Genomic DNA, 24,362 nt, shown 5'->3' with positions numbered 1-24,362 from the left:
TTAATTATCAAAACTGAGTCTAAGGTGGGAACTAGGGATTGGAATCAAGGCAGAAGCCCCGTTTTTAGGGCTGGGATATTGAGAGACTAGCATGGGTGATTTGATACCACATCCCATAGAGTACTGGGTTAGTTAGAACTCTTCTAATCATTCCTGGCTTGGGCTGGGATTGATTTAAGAACTAGTAGGACTGAGCCTCCCTTTGGAGTTACAGGGCCTGTCTTTCAGGCTGGGGAGCTACAGAAGCTGGAGAAACAGATGGGAACTCTCACACTTGATTCAAAAGATGCGTCTGAAGAAGTTGTGAACCTTTTGCTTAGGGACTTAGTTCTGTCTTCTTCTCTGCCCTAACTCGTGCCAGGATCCTGGGATTGGTCCATGAATGTAGCTCATCCAGTGTGTCTATGTCCCATTTCTTCCTTTATTCCCACTGTTTTAGCCCCTGACTCTGTCACACTGTGAGTTTTCTCATTGATCCAAGTCCGCCGTGTAAAACTTCAGTGTCCTGCTTTTTGTCTTGTGCTGAGTCCTCCCACCTTCTCATAACGACATTCTTGCTGCACATGCTTTTTGAGCTCAGTGCTCAAAAAGTGCCCCCGTCCCTTCATTCTTCCCATTTCTCCTAGTCTGTCCACCTCATTTTCCTCTATGGGTTTCATTGCTGTTTATCTGAAATACTTTTTTTTTTCACATTACAGGCCTTTTACCCCTTCCTGTGTAATGAGAACAGAAATATCTGAGAAACGAGAAATTATGTAACTCTTAAATTTACTTGCTTTTACTTGTAAACTATATGGACTTCTACTACTAACAGTTTGTGAAATCAATCCTTTAGGGTAATAATTATATAATTATTTTGTGATTTAGAACATATGAGCAAGTGTCTATCATAGAATTATACCAGTGAATTACAAGGAATTAAATGCCAACTTTTTAAGTTGTATTTTAAAAATCAAGTAACAAGACATGGATGTCTTCCTATACACTCTTCAGATTACCCTGTACATTCATTTGATGGACGGAAGCGGATGATCTTGAGTACCATTTCATGGATGGGAGGAAAAAATCCATTTTTGGGGATTGCTTACATCGCTATTGGATCCATCTCCTTTCTTCTGGGAGTTGTACTGCTAGTAATTAATCATAAATATAGAAACAGTAGTAATACTGCTGACATTACCATTTAATTTTATATTCTGAAAACAAATTCACTGCATGTGCATCGAGGCCAGTCCTATTCACCCTAGCTTTCAGATGCTATGTTCTGGTTAGTATGTCATTTTTGAAGTTGGCACATAACATTTTTTAAAAAGCAGTCTTTGTCTTCTGCTTCTTCCTTATGGATGACTTACGAAAATATATGACGGGTATAAAACAGATTAGCTATACTGATCATATCAACACTGTAACTGCTGAAATGGCATTCTGATGTTTTTTTTGTTGTTTTTGGGACAGGCTATGTGATGCATAGAGCCTCTTTCATGTGAAACGCGTCTGCTGCTTATATGTTTATGCTGTGTTGATGATAATATATTGACATGTGATACTGTATATGTGTGCCTGTTGTGTGAAGAAAGGGATTACAAGATGTATGAGTATAACGACTTGCTAACTTTTCAGGATCCAGAGTTACAAAAAGATGAAGAAAGACCAAATCTAAATAAAACACTTCATCATTTTCATGTGTCGTGTGTAAAGGCTTAAAGTACCATCTTTGTTGAGGTGATTCCTGTATTCAGCTTATCCAGTACAGTTGTCAAGCTTAGATTTGATTTCAAAGGACATGCTTAACCTGTCTAGCATAGGAATTAATGCTCGTGTCTGAAGAGGTCAGGTGGGTCTCAGGAGAATTTAAAATTCCACTTTCCATTTTGGCTAAGATGTTGCAGTCAGGAAACTCATCTTACTTGCTGTTTTTACATGTGACCATTTCCCTTGAAGCTTACACTTCATCAGGGATCCAAGAATATAGGTGAGATGGGAAAACTTCTTGGCAGACCTTGTCTTCTGTCTCAACTGTAAACCAGGTATAAGTGTTCAGAGGAGACTGTTTTTATTCTTGTGGTATTTAACGTTCAGAAATTTGCTTTAGCATTGGAAATACCTCAAGCTGTTTTTAATTTGCAGGTAAGTGTTTTGACCTAAGTACTAATATTATATTGCAGAGATTTTGGAGAACAGTAACCTTTATTTCCTCTATATTTTCATCCAGTTTTTACATGTAGGTCAAATGTGGATGTGTATGGACATTCTCTTTAGTTATGGCACCAATTGTTTTGGTTGGTTTTTCTAAGACATACTTTCAAAAGAAATTCTTTAAATTTCCTAATTAAATTCTGGAGATTTCGGAGTATGTACATGATAAATTATAATATATATGCTTGAAGTTGTTTTATTTTCTATTACCTGGAATTATTTTTAATATTCCTTCTTGAATAAATGCTGTAATTTGTTTGCTATGGAACTGATTCTTGAATGTAAACTTATTTTTTCACATGCATGAAATGTATGTCTTAATCAGAGGTGGCTTAATTGCATTGAAATGGCTATTTTTTTTAAACTAAAATAACTCATATGTTTGTATAGAAAAACGCCTGTTTGAATTAAGAGTTTGTAATGGTTTCCTTTGGTTATATTTTCAATCAAAAGGTCTGTGTAATGTATCAATTTTGACGACATTTTTTAAAAAAAATAATGTAATGGTAATAGTAGAAATGTGCCACACTTAAGTTTTGTACAATATGAAATTCAGTTAAAAGAACTTGTAGTTCATACTTAACAGAATATTACTTGCATGAGGTACTTAATGTATGGTTATCCTGAAATTTCTGAGTGCATAGGGTATTCTTTGTGTAAAACTATTCTTTGTTTTTGTCAGTCCTTCAGAATATGGTTATTTATTCTGATAATTGACCCTCTTGCACATGGCAATGTATTTTTTAGGATATATCAGTAGGGGAGAGGGCTTCTCCCAGTATTTGCAGATTGAGTTTGTGCTGTTTAAGGACTGCCATCCTGTGTCTCTTTTTCTAACTGGAGGACCAGGATTGCTACTACAGAAAAGTCAAAGAGCCTCTCCAACCCTTTGTCATCTGTGGTGAAGATGGAATCTTAAAATATATTTGGAGTTTTATCTGTTTTACAAGTACATTGATGGCCTAAGTTCTCCCTTGTCTGCTGCCATTTGAGTTATAAGGGATTCCTGTTGCTAAATATGAAGAATATGGAACACTCATATGGCCTCTGTGACTGGGGGAAGGAAGGAAAACATTTCTTTCTTATGGACTTTATGCTCACCTTTTGGAAACACTGATGTCATACTCAGCTTTCAAAGAATCAGAATGCATTTTAAGACAACTAGGTTGAGTAGAAGGCATTGAAGAATGCATTAACTTGCTGGAAATAATTGTGATATATGAAGTTCCCAATTGATGGAATTATTTAATAAGTAAAGACTAAGAAATTTCTTTGGAATCATAAAGCAGTTTAAAAATAAATTGGTAAAAATAACTGTACTACCTAATAGAGAATTATTCAACCAAGAGAAGAGTCAAGTAACTGTTATTTGTTTATGGGTTAGTAACAGTTTATTTGTAACCTTGATTATATTGAAAGATAACTTACTGTTAGTATATTCTGTATTAATAAAAATGAAAAAAATTAATTTTGCTATGTTTAAGTGTCTTGCTAAAGTAACAGTGCCCCAGTATTGTTGCTAATGTTTAGCTCTGAATTTTAGCTCAAGCTCAATGCGTCCAAGTTGTAACATTTCCATGCCTAGATTTGATTGCCATTTGTGTGTGTATTGGTCACTCTGACAGCATTAATTGCAGGACGTTCTCTGTATTACTGAGCAGCATCTGTTCTTCCTAGGAAGTGGTTATAGGCCGACAGGCTAGATTTGGTATTAGAGCAAGGGAGATTTTTGGTAAATAGAAAATGAAAATCTGGTAGGGAGACAAGGGTGATGAAAATAATGAAGGTGGTAGGGAGGGGGCATAAGAAATGAAAAGCCAGACTAGGAAAGAGGAGCAGCTGAGAGGTAGGCTTAATGGTTGCTGTTAAGCCTCTCACCTCCTGTCTTCATGGAAACACTGCCTTCGTATTACACTGTCATCCTTTGCTGGTTAAGCTGCAGAATTCTGTTCTTTGTGAACATGGTTATTTTGAGGGGAGGATGGAGGGAGTAAGGAAGTGCTGTTTCAAGGAGAATTTGATGCATAAATGTAGTATTTGGATAATCTAGCAAAGTGTATCAGAGCCGGTTTCTTGCCCATGCCCTTCAATAAACATAAAAGTCATATTTCCCCTAATGTCATTTGAAATTTCAGAATAAATATGTTTAAAATCAAATCAGACCATGGTGACCTTATTTTCTTTTATATATCTAAAATTTATCAAAGTAACATACACAGTTAAAAAAACATCTGAAGGCATTAAGATGAAAAACAGCAGTACCTGCCCCAGCTTTACCTTCTAGGGGTGATCACTTTGACTTCAAAAGTTGTTACTTTTGGTATTTATCTGGTGTATCTAAATGACATGCCTGTTCTACTGTTGCTTGATTTAATAACTTGAGACCTTACTGTCTTCTTGATGCTGTTACCTGACAATGTAGCTAACACACATACCTCCCCTTCTCCTATTATATAATTATAATATTTAATAAACACATTAACTATTATTTAATTATGACTTTAAAAATAACTGTATACAGTAGAGCAAAGGAGAGCACCAAGATTATACTTTGTATACTTTATTTTTCCCGGAATTAATAATCATCTTATGTTTTAACATTTATGTAACTTTCTGGAAGCCTGTCTTAAAATTTTTCTAGCTTCTTTGGCAGGTCCATCATGTTCTCATTGCTAGTCTTTTGATGGGTTTTGTCTCCAAATATCAGATAACCCGATTCCCTGTTTTTACTAGGAAGGTCTGTCCTGCATTTGTCCTTCTCTGCCAGTCTGTACTGGTGGTTTTTTGGCCAGCTATGCAGCTGTCACCCCATGCTCTCATTGCACCCTCCTGCGTTGGATCTGCTGTGGCCTAATTTACTCATGTAGGTGAATTTCCTCATATTTCTGGCTAGTCTGAGCACTCTAATCTGTATGAATGGACCCCGAAAACTTACTGAAAGCTCTTTGTTTGTGGGCTAGTGCCTGACAAATGACGGCCTCCCTAGCACAGTGCTACTCAAGACTGGCACTCTGCATCATTTGTTCCTGCTCATGATAAAATGCTTAGACAAGTAATAAATGGTTGGCAGGTCAGCAACTGTAAGTAGATTGAATTTTGAGAAGCACTGCATTAGGGAATGACTGTCAGTCCTTCGGCCGGAGGCCTTTTCTGTGGGACTGTTCAGTTTTTCTAGGGATGAATTCTCTGGTCTTCTGCAAAAGGAAGGGTTGAAAGAGGATCTGTCTCTTACCACTTTGAACTCTCTGTTTCTGCCTTGTCCGCCCTCTCAGTTTGTTTCCACTTCACGTATTTCTGCTAGGCCTCTCCCTTTGTATATGCTGTCCACCTCGCTGTCTCCCATTACTTTTTCCCGATAAAAACTCTCTTGTCTTCTGCCTGTGGGAGACCTGACGGAGGTGGGAGGTGGTCTTTGGCCGAGAGGCAGAGGGGCGGAGATCTCAGGGATCGGACCATTCTGTTGTGTACAGTTTTCAGCTACTCATTTTCAGGTCGGTCCCTTGACTCCACTCTGCTGTGACTTCTCCTTTCAAGTCTGAGCTTCTCAGGGGTTTTGGAACCCATCAACATGCTTCTCAGTGGTATCCATCCCCTTGCAGTCCCTTCAGATAGTGGCTCCCTCTGTCCTGCTCAGCCATATCCCATCCCCTTTCTGTTTTCCAGAAATCTGTTAAAATTGATTTTCTGTTTCTGTCTCCTTTTACTCTCCATCTTTTTAGGCTGTATTTTTTAAAATGTCCTTTAGACAGTCATACAACTGTCATTACTTTTTGTTCTTGTACAGTTTTGAGAATTTTAACACATGTATAGATTTGTGTAGCCATCTTAGAATATGGAGCAGTACCACAATCCCCAGTCTCCTTTCTACTATACAGCTTTATAGTCACCCTTTCCTCCACCCTTAAACCCAGGCAACCACTGATCTTTTTCCCACCCCCATAGTTTTGTCTCCTGGGATGTCATAAATGTATTCATATGTAACCTTTTGAAACTGGCTTATTTTATTCAGCATAATGCCTTTGAGATTCATCTAAGGTGATATATCTAAAAGTATCTCTTTCAATTCCTTTTCTTTCATTTTACTGGAGGGGCAAACTTTTGGGGCCAATCCACTATCTTAAACTGGAACCACCTTGAAGTACATTTTGGTGATTTTATTGTGTTTTTAAATTAATGTGAGCTTATCTGTATGTCAGAGGCTTTTCTATGAACGGGTGATGTGGAAGAGGACTGAACTCACCGTACACCACTTTTACTGTGAAGATGGATATGCCACTTTCTGCACTTCTTGTCTTTTGTTTCAAGGACAAGAAACGTAGAAAAAAATAGCTTTACAATTGCATGTCAAATAACAGTTGAATCAGTGGTCTAAAATAATCCCTGGGGTCTATTGTCTTCCCTTTTTCACAACGAAGCTTGTAAAAGGGAAGTTTTAGTTTAATACCATCTTCAGCTAGCCTTTCGCCCCACTATTGCACTGTGGCTTCTTCACTGTCAATCTGCGTCTGAAAGATTCTGTAGAATTATACAGTTTTTAGAATCAGGCTGACCTGACTCTTAAATATATAAACTGTATCTTCAGATAATTTAATCTTCTAAATCATTTACTTATCATTTCCTTGCCAGTAAAATGGGGGTTTTAATACCTGCTTGACAGATTTTGATATGAAGAATAAGGCAAGTGATAGATGATAAGCATTTAGCACAAAGTATAGAAAAATGGCACTCAGTGAACAACTTGTTTTCAAATCAGCTGAGCCCATCCCACCCTAGCCTGGTCTTTCTCTTACATTACTTGATGTGGTGAATGGTATGAGCAACCATCTTATGAGTTAAGCCAGAAATCTGCTCATCTCCCCAACTTCCCAATCCGATAAATCACTACATTCTGTTAATTTTTGAAGGTGCTTCCTCATTGTTGACTCTCTAACCCATCTTCTAACCTACATTCCTTTAGCTACATCTCTCTTGCTGCTGACATCAGGTTTTGTTTGGATTTCTTGGATTACTGTAATGTGTTAGTCGCTTAGTCTGTCTGACTCTGTGACCTCTTGGACTGTAGCCTGCCAGGCTCCGTGGGGATTCTCCAGGCAAGAATACTGGAGTGGGTAGCAATTCCCTTCAAGTGCCTGCTAATAGACTCTTTGTCCTAGTAACTCATATCCAATCCAGCCTTCTCACTACTACCAGAATGATCTTGAAATAAGAGTTCTGATTCTGAAAACATTTGCCATTTAAACCTGTAAGTGGCCCAAACACCTTCAGAATAAAATCTGAAACTCATCATTAAAATCTCCTGTCTCCCACTGTTGCCTCACATTTCCATTTGTCCTACCAAACCAAACTACTTGCATGCCATTCCCCAAGAGATCTGTTCACCGGTTTTCCTCTGCCTTGCATCTGCTGTGCCTTCTACCTGGATACTTTCTCTGTTGACCTGTATCTCCTTTCCAACATTTCCTCTCCTGATGATAGCTCACATTTACTGAATTGTATCATTTAATCTTCATAGCCACTTGATGATGGGTACTAGTATCTCCATTTTACAGATAAACAGGTATAAACAGTGAAATTTGCCTTCCTTCATATTACTATTTAGGGCTTCCCTCATAGCTCAGTCGGTGAAGAATCTGCCTGCAATGCAGGAGATCCAGATTCGATTCCTGGGTCGGGAAGCTCCCCTGAAGAAGGAAATGGCAACCCACTCTAGTATTCTTGCCTGGAGAATCCCATGGACAGAGGAGCCTGGCAGGCTACAGTCCATGCGGTTGCAAGAGTCGGACAAGACTTAGCAACTAAAGAGAGAGAGATTACTATTACATGACAGATCCAGGTTCTAACTTCCAGGTTCTTAACTTGTAATATTTTTTTTCTCTTTTCACTCCCATCCAGGCCTCTGTTTTACAGTTCCTGTAGTAGATTATGCTTGATGATTTTTATACCTGTTATTAATCATGTTCTTGCCTTGAGTGTGGAATGACTTTTAATCTTTACCCCATTTGTTTTAATTCTACCAGACCTTGCTCAAATTCAGCCTTTTAAAAACGTTCCTAATGAACACAACTTTCCTTGAATTTCCCGTAGCAACCCTATATCAGTTACCAGAAAGTCATTCTGTCTGCATCATAATTTACTCTTATGTGTATATTATCTTTGTAATTATTAAAGGTCGGGGGTTTAAAGTTATCCCATGAGCACATCACAAAGTGTTAACCTTCATAATAATAATACTTTATTGGGGGTAGCAAACAAATTGTTCAACAGGAGTGAACTTAGTTGTGGTTTTATGAAAGTATTTTTCATATATAGGATTTTAGATCCAAGGATAAAGGTCATTAGCCCAATCCCTAACTTTGATAATGAAAAGACTGCAGCTTGCAGTTTGAGAAATTATTTAATAATAATACAGTAGTTGAGACAGCCACATGTTTCCTGATTCCTATGTAATAATCAAAATAAGTTATATTTATCTTTTATCAAGCTAGTAGTTTTTAATACATTAAACTTCAAATGAAGCCATTCTGCTACATTATTTTTGTAAAGCTTTTAAGTGGCTTAAGGGTGATTTCTGAGTTAAAATACATCCCAATCACACAAAACTCTATTCTGACTTTCCTCTGCTTTTTATGTAGAGGAGCTCTAGGCAGGATGAAAGTAACTGTTGTCTTTTTTTTTTTTTTTTTTTTTTAAGAAAAAGGAAGATTGAGTTAACTGTGATTTGGTAACTTTGCCTCAGTAACTGTGAAATTTTTTCACTTAGTACTTTCATATCTACATCCAGAAAGGTATCTTACAGCAAAAGTTAAATTAACCATTACCCACCTCAGATTTTCCACGTATCTAAATAGCATACTACCAGTTCTCTTATGAAGTTCTGGAGTTCTCAGAAGGAAAGATTTTCAATGAAAGAGCCATTTCTAATAATTTTCTGATATTACAAAAGAACCCCAAACTGATGTTTTGGAAAAGAACCTGTTTTGAAAATAAATATTCCGCTTCAGAGAATGAACTTACAAATCAGGTAACAAATTTCAAGTGTGCCTTGGAAAATTAAAGTTAGATAGGCACCCAGGCAAATTTCAGCTGTGTTTTTCTGTCAGGAAAGTCAGTTTACAGAGCCAAGGGGATGATGAGTGAGGGACCCTGGGACTGAACAATGATTGAAAGGAGTACAAGTATTAAGAAAGATTTTGTGAATTTTTATACTCAGTGAAATGAATTCGCTGTTGTGTACAGTGTACTGTTCACTTAACCTGTATTTACTGACTGTTTTCTAGCATGCCAATTCTAGGTGCTGGGGATACAACAGTGAAGAAAAAGTTTTAAGCAGAGTCATTATCTAAGTCCTTAGAAGGATCATTGCTGTGTGGAAGACAGATTGAATGGAAGAGTAGAAGCAGGGAAACCATTTTAAAAGGGTTTTTTTGCAGTAATGCAAGCAATAGATGCTGGCTGGCCTGGAGTGGTAGTAGCTGTGGAGATACAAGGAGTGGTCAGATTCATATATTTTGAAAGTGCAGCCAATGGGATATTCTAATGGATTAGTTACAGGATATGATAGAAAAAAGCCCAAGTTTGGGGCTTGATGTATAATTATAGAGAAAGCTTAGAAATAAGGAGTAGAAAGAATTCAGTTTTAAGTTTGAGATGCCCATTAGACATCTAAGTAGGGATGTCTGGAGTGCAAGGGTAAAGATTGGAAAGCTGTCTGCACACAAATGATGTTTGATGGCATTGGATGAAATCACAAGAGGGAATGAATGTAGAAGTTGTAATCTGAAATTCAGAAATTGAGAGGATGAGGATCAAAGAAAGGAAACTTGGCAGCTTCTGAAATAGAAACACTGAAGGAGGAGTGTGTGAAAGTCTCATTGGGATCACATTTCGAACCATACATGTTAATACTGTATTGCTATATGATTTACTTCCAAATTAAAAATTGAAGAGATACTGTGAGGGAATGATCTACTGTGTTAAATGTAGCCAATAGATGGAAAAGAGGAAAATTGATACAGTTTAAAACATTAGGAGTGGAAGGGAAGAAAGTATAAGGAAATCTGTGTTTTATGGTGGAGAAGAGAAATGTTATGGTAACTGAACTCATACCAGATTTGTTTAATTTGGGAATGTGTTTATATGCTCGTGGAATGATACATTAATAAGACGGGAAAATTGTAATGACATGAATATAAGGATCTACATCTACTTTAGAATCTATTTTATGTGTCTCTTTGGTTCTTTTTGGACAAAATTGTAAATCTCCTAGATATATCATTAATTCATCTGCTGGCTAGTAGGCTACCTCCTTTAAGCAGTCCCAGGGGACTGGTAAGAAATTCACATAATCTCTGTTCTTAATTACTATCCAGTTGACTAAATGGAGAAAACATACAGGCATATACAACTTTAACAGTTACAAATTATAGACAATCCATTAAAAGATTGCTATGCCTCAGCTGTTGGCCCCTGGTAATTATGCTGAAGTATTTGATTACAGTGCATAATTCAGAGTAGAGAATAAACCAGGTCCTTTCCGTCCCAATCTAGGCAAGAGATGAACTGGTTATTCATAGTTTATAAATATACAAATTAATATATAATTGGGTATTAAAATTGGTGAGGAAAATAACTGGGAACAAGTAACTTGGGTCTAACCCTAAAGACTAGAAGGAATTTCAGTTATTTTATCTACATATTTCACCTAGCTGAACCCATGTATCATCAGCTTTCTTTTTGAAATGACAATGGAATAATTATGTTTGTGACAAGGTGGACAGATATTTATTGCAGTATGGGGTAGCTGTTTATTTATAGCCGCGTGGGGGTGGGCACTTGTCATGTGGGGTTATTTAAGCACGAAGCTACCTGTACGATAATTGCTGTGCCTAGCAAGTCCAATCACTGAAGGTGCCCTGCCAGCCTGAGGCAGCAAGCCCCAAGAGTCTAGATTTGCCCTCTCGTTTCTGGCCCCCCAATTAAAATTTCCCCCTCTTTTCAGCGTTCTCCCAGACTCAGAGAAACAAGCGAACAGCTTCCACAATTTCGCGACCCTGTGGGAGAGTTTCATGAATGGGGAGTTCTGCAGCATCCAAAGGGAGAGGAAGATAAAAACTGGTATCCCGACGCAGCTCTGCACAGCACATTCTCAGCTCAAGGAACAGCAACGTTCTCACGACAGCGGAAAACAAAACAAAACTGACTGTATCCGTGTAAGAGGAGTTAACCCTTTTTGTTTCGCATTTTATCCAGCCAAACCAGGTTGCTCAGAGTTCTACGCCTTCTTGTTCAAAATACACACACTAATTTCCTTTCGTAGCCTGGCCTCACATTAATTTTATCTAAGCTACTTAAAAAGAGGACGTAACTCCTCACTGCTTGCTTCTCCGGTCTCAAAAGTCGTCTATGTCTCCGCAGCCTCAGCTCCCGGGCCATCCCGCCGCTCAGGGAAGAGGCCGAGGCGCACAGACGGCCGCCGCCCTCTCTTTCGCTCTCTATGGAGAGGAGCGCCGGCCCCGCCTCCGCCCGGAACTATCTGGGTTCCGGGCGCTTGCGCGAGGCCAGAAGGTAGTTCCGGTTCCGGCGTGTGGAGTTCTCGTTGCTGGTGGTCAGTTGCCGCGGTTGGTGGGCAGTAACCGAGCCAAGATGCTGCGGAATCTTCTGGTGAGGAGCTTCTCGGCTAACCTTGGTGATGTAGGGGGGAGGGTTGGGAGCGGAGGTTGGAGAGTCACGACGGAAAACTGCTGGGCAGAAAGGGAGAGGGCGGCTTCGGAAGTCACCTTGGTCGGTGTCCTTTTCGCTTGACCTTCCCTCCCCTCCCCTCCCCTCCGTGCACCCCTCTCGCCCCAAGCTGTGCCGGATCGCTGTAGGGAGAGGAGGAGCCTGGGAGGAGACGGTAGGTTGTGCGTTCCACGCCTGGGGCCCTTAGTCGCCACCCTTGGTCTTGAGGGTCCTGGTGGGACGCTTCTGATACCCGGAAGCCTCGGAAAGCTATATCCCGTGATACTGAAAGGTTTGAGTGTCAGTGGCTATAGGCTTTATGGGTGTCAGAAGGCCGTTTGAAAACAGTCTGTTCAATTTTGGGTGGGACTTTAGGAGCATTCATGGCCGAAGGGTCGTGTTGCTATCACCAGGCGGTTTACTGCAGTGTCCTTCACCCTTCCACCGACTTTGAGCGTGTAAAATAGTTTCCCCAAATTTTGAGAAAGAAAAGGAAAATGTAACCGTGATCGTTTTCTTTGGTAATTATCCAATAAGACTTGATCTTCACAATATATTATTTAATTTAGAAAATGGAGTGCATATTTGTTTTAATTCAACTGAATATGTAATGCAAGTCTCTCTTGTAAAAGATTTGTACCCTATTGATTTTTGAGGAAAAATGTAATGAGGGAAGCATTTTAATTAAGTAGGAATCATGCCAGTTTATTTGATACCAACTAATAGGTTTTTAATAATCTGGTACAGTATTAAATAAAAAACTTTGATTCTAGTGTTATTTTGTAACCATTGTTTATTTTTATAATATCTATGTATCAGTATGATTTCCTCATATATTGTTACTGGTTCAGTTCAGGTAAAGGTCATGATTTTTTTCACTCAAAATCTACGTGAATTACTTCTTGAATGTATTTGGTAATTCAGAATGCAATGTAAAATTCAGTGGACAGGAAACAAAGAGGAAAACCTCAGTGCTTGTCTATAGCTTTTTTATTGACCAATCAGGTATGTTTTAACTGTCAGTTTCACTTTTCTGTAGTACTAAAGACTAGAAATGGTTAAGGGTTTCTTTAAGCCCTAGGTCTAACATGTGGATTTTTAAATTTCAGGCTCTCCGTCAGATTGCTAAGAGGACCATAAGTACTGCTTCACGCAGGCAGTTTGAAAATAAGGTTCCAGAGAAACAAAAGCTGTTTCAGGTATTGAAGTATTTTATAGGTGTTACTTATAAAATTAGATTACAGAAAGTTGGAGGTAGGAGGTAAATGTGTTTGTTAGTGATCCTGTTGTATTAGCAAATGAATAATAAGAAACTGCCTATTAATAGCTAACGGCATTTTCTATAACCAGGAGGCCTTTGAGACAGTAGAAGAAATGAGGGGTGAAGGGTAAATGTCAAGACACGTTTTGGAGGCGTCACCTTGGGTTGGTACTCTCTGGGGTAGTTGCACAGTAGTGGACAAATAGAGCTAAGAAACAGAACAAATATATGCTTAGAAACTTGATACATGTTAAAGGTGTATTTCATATTAGTGGGGAAAGGATACAGTAAATTGATATTGGAAAAATTGGCTGGCTCTTATGAAGAAAGTCAAGTTATATCCCTTCTTTATTTTATATTAAAAGATTAATTTTGGATGTAAATACTTCTCCCTCAAAAAAAACTAAAAGATAATATAGGAGAATTTTTTCCAGTTTTACTGAGGTATGTTTGATAAGTAAAAATTGTATGTGTTTAGGTTGTACCTTATTTTTACTTAAGGTGTACGTTGTTACATTTAATATATCTGTGAATGATTAACCACAATTCAGGTTTAATCTTAGGAGCCATCCTAAGAAAGTCTTTACAAAGCTAGAAGTTGTAAAGGAGAAAAATTGCACAGTTTGGTGACATGAAAATTTCAAATGTTTTGTGGTTACAAGAGCTTAGTGGCAAATTGAGAGGAAAATTTTAAAATTAATGAAAAGTAAATACCCTTATTATACAGAGAGCTATAAATTAGTAAGAAATGCAAATTAAAATGACAAGTTGCTACTTTTTCCCCCTGATTGATTGTCAAAATTTTAGAAGATTTAAAATAGGTTATGATAGCCAGGTATGGGAGATATATATATTCCTCTACAGTTCATTGATACATGCTGGGTTGTGGTATTGGTACAGAAATTTTACAGGGTGTTTGAAAGTATCATTAGAAACAAATTACATATGCTATGATCCAGGACTCCCATTTTAAAAATCTTTCCTAAAAAGGGAATTTGCTGACAGTCCAAAGTTAAAACTGTGCTTCCAATGCAGAAGGCATCGCTTGGAACCCTGGTTGGGAAACTTAAGATCCCACATGCTGTGAGGCGTGACCAAAAAGTTAAAAATCACATATAAAAAAAGGATCTTTCCTACAGAATAGTAGCATAAATATATAAAAATAGGAAATAAACTATTATTCATTATGGGATTTTAATATTAAAAAATCCCAACCTAAACACACATTAATAAAGGATTGGCTGATTATGACATTTTTTTACACAGTGGAATGCTATGTAGCCATTAAAAGGACAGAGTAGGTTTAAATGGACTAACAGTGGTTTTTAAGATAAGTATTGAGTGAAAAATTGTGTGATCATTATATAGCACAATCTTATCTCATGTTTTAAAGAAGTACGTGCATAATTGAGAAGCTTTGACAATATAAGCTTTAAAAAATTGAGGATATGTATTTTGCTGTTAATAGTAGATTTCTCATGAGGAAAGACTTAATGGGACATAGCAGTTTACCTTTTATAAGTAGTTAGGTTATTAGTGATTTTTTGTTTTATTGTGATCTCTGGTTTTTCATAAAGAAAATTTTAAATGGTTGAAAAATTCTATCTTGTATGCTACAAAAAATAAAATACATTTAATAGATGTGTAGAATATCTACTATATGCCTGGTGCTGGATGGGGAGACTAAAGATGTAATTTAGGGTTATAAACCAAAACACTCTCCCCATTTTTTAAGGGAAGGAAGATTGCTATAACCAAATCTAAAGTCTGATGATTATTGCATTTTTAAAATTGATGAACTCAATATATTTTCACAGCTTTACTGTTTATATTTTCCTTGAAAAGAGCATCTTTTTTAGATCTGAAATTAACTTTAAAAGATAAAGAATGTTGATTTTTAGGAGTTTTTATTTTAAAAATAGTTGCATTAGAGAAAGAATCAGGAAAATTGCAGTCCTTTTTAATTTTGGTATTTAAAATATTTCACTTCTAGGTGTCTAAAAAGCCACTTTCATATGAATGGATGAACCTTTTCCTTTAGTTGGAAACAAATGACACATGCATTAATTATTATTGTTTATCCTAGGAGGATAATGGAATGCCAGTGCATCTAAAGGGTGGCATAGCTGATGCCCTCCTGTACAGAGCCACCATGATTCTCACAGTTGGTGGTAAGTTGGTGGGATGCTTGCTCTGTAGCAGAGTCACAGTAGGGATAGCTGACAGCGCCATTGCTCTCACTGTGCCAGTGTTTTAACACAGGCAGCCTGTCCCCAAAACCGGAGGTCTTAATTGCTTCTCATACAGTGACTCAAGATGATGCTTGATACACATTGTATAAGAACAGTTTAGTGTCTTTAAAAAAAATAAGCCAGTGAAGCTTGATGATTATCTTGTGATAGCGGTGGCTTTTGGAACGTGCCTCTGGTGGCTGTGCAGGCCTTTGGAGGAGTCAAACATAGTCGCTGCACCCCTTCTCCTGTAATAGGGGTTCTTGTGCATTTTGACTGTGATGTGTAATAGAAACACACTTTACATGTAAACCATGTACATACGTTTTTATGATGGAAATAAAACCATGTGCAACACAGTACTTTCTTTTACTACATGTAAAGCGCTTTGATATTTTTTTTGTGACCTGGGTGGGTCCATTATTGAGTATTAGCAATGGAGTATCGCAAATTGGTATTCTAGGAGCAGAGTTAGGAATTTGAATGATTCCTCCCTAGGGGAGAAGGGAAAATAATGTTTGTGATTACCGTGTGCTCGTTCTGTTGATAAGAATGCCACATACATGGATTTCTGTAACCCTTGTTTTAAGTCTGTAATGTATCCTCCTTTTAAAGATGAAGTTATGTTAAATTTTGTTGTTGTTTAGTTGCTAAGGCATGTCTGACTCCTTGCAACCCCATGGACTGCAGCATACCAGGCTCCCCTCATGGAGGAGGCAAGAATACTGAACTAGTTTGCCATTTCCTCCTCTAGTGGACTACGTTTTCTTAGAACTCTTCATTATGACCCATCCATCTTGGGTGGCCCTGTGTGGCTTGGCTCATAGATTCATTGAATTATGCAAGCCCCTTCCCTGAGACCAGGCTGTGGTCCATGAATGGGTTATGTTCATTACCCAAGATAATATCACTTCTTTGTGGAATAGCTAATTGAACCCTAATCACAAAGTCCCCTTACTTGTGCCAAGGTGCCTTCTTTGGCTTGAGTTGAATGTGGTGAAGGGGCGTTTATGTACAACCACAGGTGACATTTGGGCTTTATTAAGGTAAAGCCCTAAATTAGAAATTCTTACTTATAGATTTGGTTATTTAAAAATTATAGGTCACTGTTCCTTGGTTTTATTTTGATGGTACACTTCAGGGAAGGCTTTGGATATTTGACCTCTCTTGGCTTTTGAATCAGTTCTTAGCATTTCTCAGGCAATCTTAGGTTATATGTTCTTCATTTTATTTAAAAAATTTTTACATGCCATTAAGTTAACAAATACATTATTTTGCTGTGTCTAATACTTTCTATACAAGTTAACTAATAATGAAATTATATTAAATGTGTTTTGTGTGTGTACATGTATGTTTTAAATTTTGTCAGCATCTATCAAAATATTTTTGTATGTTCTCATAAAAGTAGTCTTAATACCAAGTTTGCCTTTACCTTACAACTTTTTAGCTGGAATATTGAGTTTATACATTTAAACCTCAGAATTTCTTAAGTTCTTATTTTGTTTCTTTTTATTTTTCAGGGACGGCATATGCCATGTATGAACTGGCTGTGGCTTCATTTCCCAAGAAGCAGGATTGACTTCAGTTTATCCTCCCAGCCATCAGTTGGTTCAATTCCATTCATCTCTCTGTGGACCAGTAATCTGATACATACCTGAGTTCTTTGGGGATCAATATTTATTGACTTGTACTAGCTGCCACCAATAAAGCAGTCTTTACATGCTTTGTTTTATTTTATCACTTTAAGATACATTATACCAGTAATGTCAGCCTTAACAAACCTTAGGTAAGGAGCAGAAAATGATTCATTTGTCATTAGGTTATATAAAGTGCCATTGTGGTATTATTTTAGTGATATTTTATTTTTAGCAGCTTCAGATTACAACAGGGGATGGTCTTCAGCTCTAAAAGAGCTTGACACATGGAAAGTCTTTGAGTCTTTCCCTCTTCCTCCTCCGTGCTGTACTGTATCCTGGGATATGCTAGTATCTGAGGTTAGTGGAAGCAGGTTATTTTTGGCTCATGGGGTTCAAATTTTTTTTTTCTCTTTCTTAGTTGTGTGTGTTTATGGTTAAGAATATTGGATGTATTCTACAGTTTAGAATAGGCTTTTAAAATAATCCAGCATTTGTTCTTTTCACTCTCAGAGTGGGCTTCTGTCATGTTAGTTTAATCCATAATGTGAAGTGTACCTTTCCTTAAAATTCTTAGTTCACCTGTCACAGTTAATCTTCGGGGGGAACAGAAGGAGTCAGACTTTATCATCTCCTCTGCGAGATGTGCACCTGTAACACTCATGAAGATGGGTCTTAAGTGTTTCAGACCTCAGGGTTAATCTATGAGTAATGGTTTTCTAAACTTCAATTTCTGGATAAATTTGAGAAAGTCAATATATTTAGAAAAATGAAGTCAAATCTGAAATAGCCAAACTAAGTCTTTGCCTTTTAAAACATTGAGGCTTATTGGACAAATCCATCTCAAGAGGTACCTGAGAAAAGGTGTTTCAGCCTTGAATCTCAGAAGTCAGATCTTGGCAGGCCATATACCTAACCTGCTACTGAATGCAGGAGTCTGCCCAGCTTCTTACAGAATCTCACTACTAACAGCAAACAACACTGCTTTTGAAAGGAGTGGAGTGAGTATCGTTAGACATTAAATGTTAAACATCGTTAAACGTGGTTAGACATTCTGAGGAAGGTCTGAAGTTGGCATGGAATCTGGTCCAATTCTATGATTCAGAGCAAAAAAAGCAGTCACTGATAATTTGAAACTAGTTGTATTTATCAGCATTGTGGTGGTGGTTTAGTCACTAAGTCGTGTCCAACTCTTGCAACCCCATGGGCTGTATACCCTGCCAGTCTTCTCTGTCCTTGGGATTCTCCAGGCAAGAATACTGGAGTGGGTTGCCATTTCCTTCTCCGGAATTGACCCAGGAATTGAAACTGGGTATCCTGCTCTGCAGGCAAATTACTGACTGAGCTCTGAGGGAAGCCCCTCATAGCAATCAGCATTGTACAGAGGAGAGTTTCATCCCTGTGATTTGAAATGCTTTTATAACATGATGTGAAAGATAATTTTGTATAGCAAAAAAGAAGCCCAGCTTGGTATCTTCTTGAGCCTTTCTCTCTTGGTGGGTAGAAGCCTGTGAACTTAACCTGCTGAACTTAACATTTAGTAAGGGAGAGATGACTATTAGTGATAAATTTCAAAGACCGACTAAGTGTCCATAGAACAGAGCTCATAAGAAGTATTGAAAATGTGTCCTTGAGAAACAACTGTCATTCCAATCTCCTTTGTAGCTTTACCACATAATATCCTTTTGAGAAGAGTGAAGTGAAAATTGCTCAATCGTGTCTGACTCTGAGACCCCATGATCTGTTGTCCATGGAATTCTCCAGGGCAAAATACTGGCAGAATTTCCCCTCTCGAGGGGATCTTCCCAGCCCAGGGATTGAACCTAGGTCTCCCACATTGCAGGTAGATTCTTTACCAGCTGAGCCACCAGGAAAGCCCTGATAATAGTATCTGCTACTAAACAGAAGAAATTCTGTGGTGATATTCCATTAATGTAAACACCATGGGAAATATATTTAAGTGAAATTCTGTTAGTACTGTGCTCAGAATTGCATTTGTAGTCTAGCTGTTCTAGATGAAATTACATTGAAAAACTAAAGCTCAGGGCATGCAGTTTACCCAAAGATACAAATAGCAAGACTTCAAGGCTAGGTTTATCTTGAAGTCTTCAAGTTCGTGGTCTTTCCAGTATACTCCATCCTACTTGGTGTTTAATTTGATCGGCTGGGACAGCTTCACTGCACTGCTGGAAGCATTGTATGCAAGTGTGAGTGCCCTGCAGACTTCATCCCCTGGCCTGTCAAGTCTTCCAGAAAGGGTGGTCAGTACAGTCTCAATTTCCATTTTTCAATTTCACATTGATCTCTCTGTATAACTTGCAGTCTACCTAGCTGTTTAACATCTGTCACTTCCTCTTTATGCCTGAGATCTAAAGTCCACGTTCATCACCAACTGCATGTTCCTCTGCTTGGTGCGTGTATGCTCATTCTTGACAGAATCTGGGAAAGCACCCCAGGTTCTGCTGGAAACTTTGACATTCTTCCCTTTGCTCTCAGCATTTCCCGTATCCATCTTTGTCAAGAATTCCATGCTTCTGAATCTGAATTCCAATTTGAATTAATAATTGTTGATAAGACTGGGAACAAGTGTAGCACTGTAGTTAGTCACAGATCATGAAGTCAGGAGACCCAGCTTCAAGCCTTGGATTAGATGACCATGGTAGCTAGCCTTGCTCAACTTGTATCTTCAGCTGCATAAATGGAATAATGCCTACTGCACATGGCTATTCTAATGCATGCAACTCAAAAAAAAAAAGGTTTCTGACATGCCAAGTGTACAATAAACGCTAGGTACTTCTATTGTCCTCAGAGAAAGAACTACATTTTTTCAACTCATCCCTGTCAGCTGGGCACAGAGCAGGATCCATGAGCTGGTCAGGGCTGGTAAGACAGGTCACACTTTCATCCATGATTTGGATGTCTTCTTTAGGCTCTGCTATCCTAAGTGTGTGGCTTTGCTTCTCTTTGTAAGACGGCTGCTGCAACTTCTGCTATTGTGTTTGTTTTCATGCAGGAAGAAGAAAGATTGATGAAAAGACCACATGCTAAACAAGCGAGCTCTATTTAAAGAGCCTCAGAAGCCCCACCAAAGACTTAAGTTTTTATCTCTTTGGCCAGATCTTCTGCCAAATGGTTGTGTCTGCATTCAAGGAGGCTAAGAAATGTATTAGCTGGTCCTATTGCCAAGCAAAATTGGAGTTCTGTTTAGTAACAGGAGACAGGGTATTGAGTTGGCAAGTAACTCTCTCCCCCCTAGTTGGTTTCTTTTTTTAAAAATTTTTTTAATTTGAGGATAATTGCTTTACAATGTTGCCTTGGGTTCTGACTTAAGAGAGCAGGAATCACCCATGTGTACACATATATCTCCTCCCTCTTGAACCTCTCTCCCACCCTCATCCCACCCCTCAAGGTTCGTCACAGGGCACGGGCTCTCCCCCAGCCAGTTTGGTTTTCAAAAGAATAAAGTCCACACTGGAGGAGACAGGAAGGACCTGCGGGCATTTTGGTTCCTACTTGTAGTTGTCTCCAATGCCCACAGCCATGCCTGCTCGCAGGCTTGATTGCATTTCATCATCAACTAAGTTTCCCTTTGTGCTTAAGTTCAGGTAGATTTCTCAAGCAAGAACCAACCAAAGCAGGATTTCCTAGGTTTTCCATCTCTTAACCATCTAGGACGTCACTTCTACCATTTTTTTGAAACCAAGTTACATACTTAAATAAGGGAGCCATTACTGGTTTCTCATAGCAGACAAATGTTTCAAAGCAACAAGAATGCAAATAGGGAGAACACAAGAGTGATAAAAACAAATTACAATGCTGCCATAGTCAGTTTGGTTCAGGGTTTGCAGAACCCTTTCTGCCATTTGAGGGCTTCCCTTGTGGCTAAGCTGGTAAAGAATCTGCCTGCAATGCAGGAGACCTGGATTCGGAAGATTCCCTGGAGAAGAGAAAGGCTATCCGCTAGAATATCCAGTATTCTAGCCTGGAGAATTCCATGGACTACAGTCCTTGGGGTCTCAAAAGAGTCAGACACAACTGAGCGACTTTCACTTTCTGTCATTTGAGGTAGTTACACAGAAGTTCCCCAAAGCTGCCGATTGATCTCACAGACATCTAGCCTGGGACTCCCACTGCCTAGGTCCTGTATGCACCCATGTGTAGGCCTACACCTCAAGAGCCACTACCCAGGACTTTGCTTCTACATATACCACAGGTTAACATATATTGGGTACCTACAGGGTGCCAGACACTCTTGTGGGTGCCTGGGAATCATTGTTGAGCAAAATATGCAGATTCTTATCCTCACTGAGTTTCCATTAGAGTGAGGGGGTGGCAGGGAAGACAGTTAATAAAACATAAAGATGAATTGTACAGTGTGTTAGTGGGAGAGTCAATTCCTAGGTAGGTTGGTAAGTCTGGGGTCCCTGAGGAGGAGAGAGAGGTCTGGGGCTCTCGAGGAGGGAATAGGGGTCTGGAGTTCTCAAGGAAGAAAAGAAGAAACATTTTTTTCTTTAAGCCCAGAGCTGATGATTGCACAACAAAACAACTCCTCTTGCTCAAGGTTATGTTTTTACTTAAACTCTGTACCAATAGTTATATGACAGCAAGGTATCCTACCTGAGGACATGTTTCTCCTTGAGAACTTTTGACGAATCCTGTCATCTTAAAATGTATATTAAGAGAGTGGGTCTGGTAAGATCTTTCTATTTATTGTTAGTTCTAATCCCATTACCTTAAAATGTAAATTGTGGGAGTGGGTCTGGTAAGATCTTTACAACCTTGAGATATTCTTTTGATTTACTGTAACAACCAATTGAAAGAGTATATAGCTCCCTTACCAAGACTAGTGAGGGGGGCACTCTCCGCCACCTTCTGATGTCTGTGTCAGAAGCTTTTGCTGTCCTCTTTTACTTTAATAAAACTCTGTTACACAAAAGCTCTTGAGTGATCAAGCCTGGTCCCTTGTTCCGAAGCTAAATCTTCTTTGGAAGTCACGAATCCAACACGGTTCACCGTAAGCTGTTGTTAGCAGGTAACGAATCCTATGGCGGTGGTGGGGGAACCAAATGGCATGGGGGTGGGATCACTGGTTGTAGTAGTAAATGAGGAGTGAGGATAGGTGTCAATGGGAAGCAGACTTAGTGCTTATTCCCTCAGTCGTGTCCGATTCTTTGTGACCCCATAGACTGTAGCCCACCAAGCTCCTCTGTCCATGGAATTCTCCAGGTGAAGAGGAAAAATTAAAATTTTAGATAACCTCCTGCCCCTTCTGCCTCTGTAACTCAGCTTGCTCCTTGCAAAGTCTGGATCATGTAGGTCTCAGAAAGTGGGGACTCACAATACTAGAAACTGGAGCTTATCTCACTCACGCTTGGCCTGCTCTCTGCAATCGCCCAGTCCCTGCAAACCCACGAACATGCTTAATCATGCCTGTCCGTGTATCAAAACTCTAACCCATTTGTTTGGGGCTCAGATCTTGGAGTGTTAACTCCTCTGGGCCCGCTGCTGTAATAAACCTGAGTTTTCCAGCTTTCTGAGTGTGGTGCATGGTTTCTTGAGTACTGGTTTCTGCAACATTTCTGGAGGCCCAGTGAGATTCCAACCATGCTGGCCCCTTGAGCCGCTGGATTGGTGGCTTGGCTGGGTTGGAGTGAAGGAACCCCCAGATGAATGAGCAGGTGTGCCACCTGACTGTATTCTGGGTTCTCTTTCAGACTGGTGCTCCAACTCTCCGGACAGCCAAGCCCCGACTGGACTCATTGGAGGGATGGACCAACTCACCAGGAATGGCCACAGGATCAGGTAAGGCCCCAGGGCCGGTCCCCAGTCAGGTCCTACCCCATCACGTAGAAGAGGAGACTGATCACCTCCTTGGAGCTCCCAGGAAGGGAGCAACAGTTAAGGAAACCTGGGGACTTGGGAGAAGGGCGGCATTGTGATAGCCACTGAATGATTGTGAGGGCATCGTTGCTGATTGAACAGAGAGAAATTTTTCTTTTTGTAAATGGCAAAACCAATTATATTTGCATATGTAATTGAAAACAACTAGCTTGTTAAAAGACCTGCCTAGGGAAAAGCTGGAAGTCAACCCTTTCCATGTCTTTGAAATACACAGCCAACTTTGCCTGAGACCTCAGCTTTGGGCAAATTAGAACTTCAAGCAAAGAATAAAAGAGGGGGTTAAAGAGATATTTTAAATCTCAAACAGAAAAATATAAGATCTCTGTATTCATGTATGTCTCAGGATATGTCTTTTGTTTTCTGATAATATTGTTGAAGTTGTAAATGAGTTCTAATTTAATTGACCTAAAGAAAAGTAAATGCTTACAAATCAAGCAATTCTAAATACAAGAAAAGTTAACCTAAATAAATTTCAGGTTCACGTGAACTGGGAAATATTCAATATTAAATATCTAGTATTAACGTTTGTTTGTGAATCTAATAAGGAATTAGGATATATGTTTTTAATAAAGAAGATATAAAAAATAAAAATTACATTTTATAAAGGGAAAAGAAAGTAGGTCTGACTTACAGGTGGCTGTTACAGAAAGTGATTAAAAAGTTTGTGGAAATCGGACCCTGAAAAAAAATTTTGTACATGGTTAGGACTAGGTTTAAAACAGATTTAATTAAGTTTACCTAAATGAGTTTAAAGTAAGCTGGTGCAAAACTTGAATTTGGTCTTTCTCTTTGTTAAGAGGACATACTTTCTTCAGATGTTGAACTGCTTTTAATAATAGATTTAAGTTTCTTTGCCTCTTAATTGATCTGTTTTATATTTACCTTTCAAATCTTTTGTTACCTTGGACTAAGTAAATAACTATTATTTCACAGTGACTTATATGATCCTACCTGACTGAGTGTTATAAACCCTTTTGATATTTACTGACAAAACTTCCTAAATAACTTGACTTCTAGCTAACTTTGGGGTGCTTCAGAGGGCCCCTGAGACATCTCAAAGAGCTATTAAGCTACCTGGGTTCATTGGACATGTTAAATTACATGGGAAGTACTGTAAAAGGGGTGGAAAAAAATCTTTTCAGGTTATACTGTATGGCTGATGTTACTAATATAGATATCCTAAAATTATGTGAAATTCATATAGATCTGATATGCCTTGATAAAATATGGTCAATTATAACTCTAGTTATCATATTAAAGTGTTATGACTAGGTTTATTTGTCAATTGCAATAGAATCAGATTTTAAACATGCCTTCAATGATTTTACATTCATGCCTTTAGAAAAATACTGCTAGTTCTTCAAGGTCTATGGAAAAGACTTTCTAAGATTAAACAGATAAACAAATTTTGTTATTAACAGT

The 24,362-nt window shown here is 38.6% G+C and overlaps 2 protein-coding genes across 2 annotated transcripts in view; both read left to right on the top strand.

The window, feature by feature from the left end:
* TMEM30A (transmembrane protein 30A) overlaps positions 1-4,353 on the top strand; it is a 38,780-nt gene extending 34,427 nt beyond the window's left edge. Inside the window, 1 exon segment of the mRNA XM_065911320.1 lies at positions 994-4,353. Within this exon segment, the coding sequence (XP_065767392.1) occupies positions 994-1,187 (194 nt within the window). The 3' untranslated portion in view covers positions 1,188-4,353.
* A 7,358-nt stretch (positions 4,354-11,711) lies between these two features.
* On the top strand, positions 11,712-17,128 carry COX7A2 (cytochrome c oxidase subunit 7A2). Its single transcript, XM_065911378.1, has 4 exons — positions 11,712-11,856; positions 13,023-13,112; positions 15,261-15,345; positions 16,926-17,128. The coding sequence occupies exons 1-4, from the start codon at positions 11,839-11,841 to the stop codon at positions 16,982-16,984; spliced, it is 252 nt and encodes an 83-aa protein (XP_065767450.1). The 5' UTR covers positions 11,712-11,838; the 3' UTR covers positions 16,985-17,128.
* The last annotated feature ends 7,234 nt before the right edge of the window (positions 17,129-24,362 follow it).

Source organism: Muntiacus reevesi, chromosome 19 (genome assembly GCF_963930625.1).
Source record: "Muntiacus reevesi chromosome 19, mMunRee1.1, whole genome shotgun sequence".
In the NCBI taxonomy this organism is placed as follows: domain Eukaryota; kingdom Metazoa; phylum Chordata; class Mammalia; order Artiodactyla; family Cervidae; genus Muntiacus; species Muntiacus reevesi.
The sequence above is the reverse complement of the archived record's forward strand: the minus strand, read 5'-3'. Positions and strand labels throughout refer to the sequence as shown.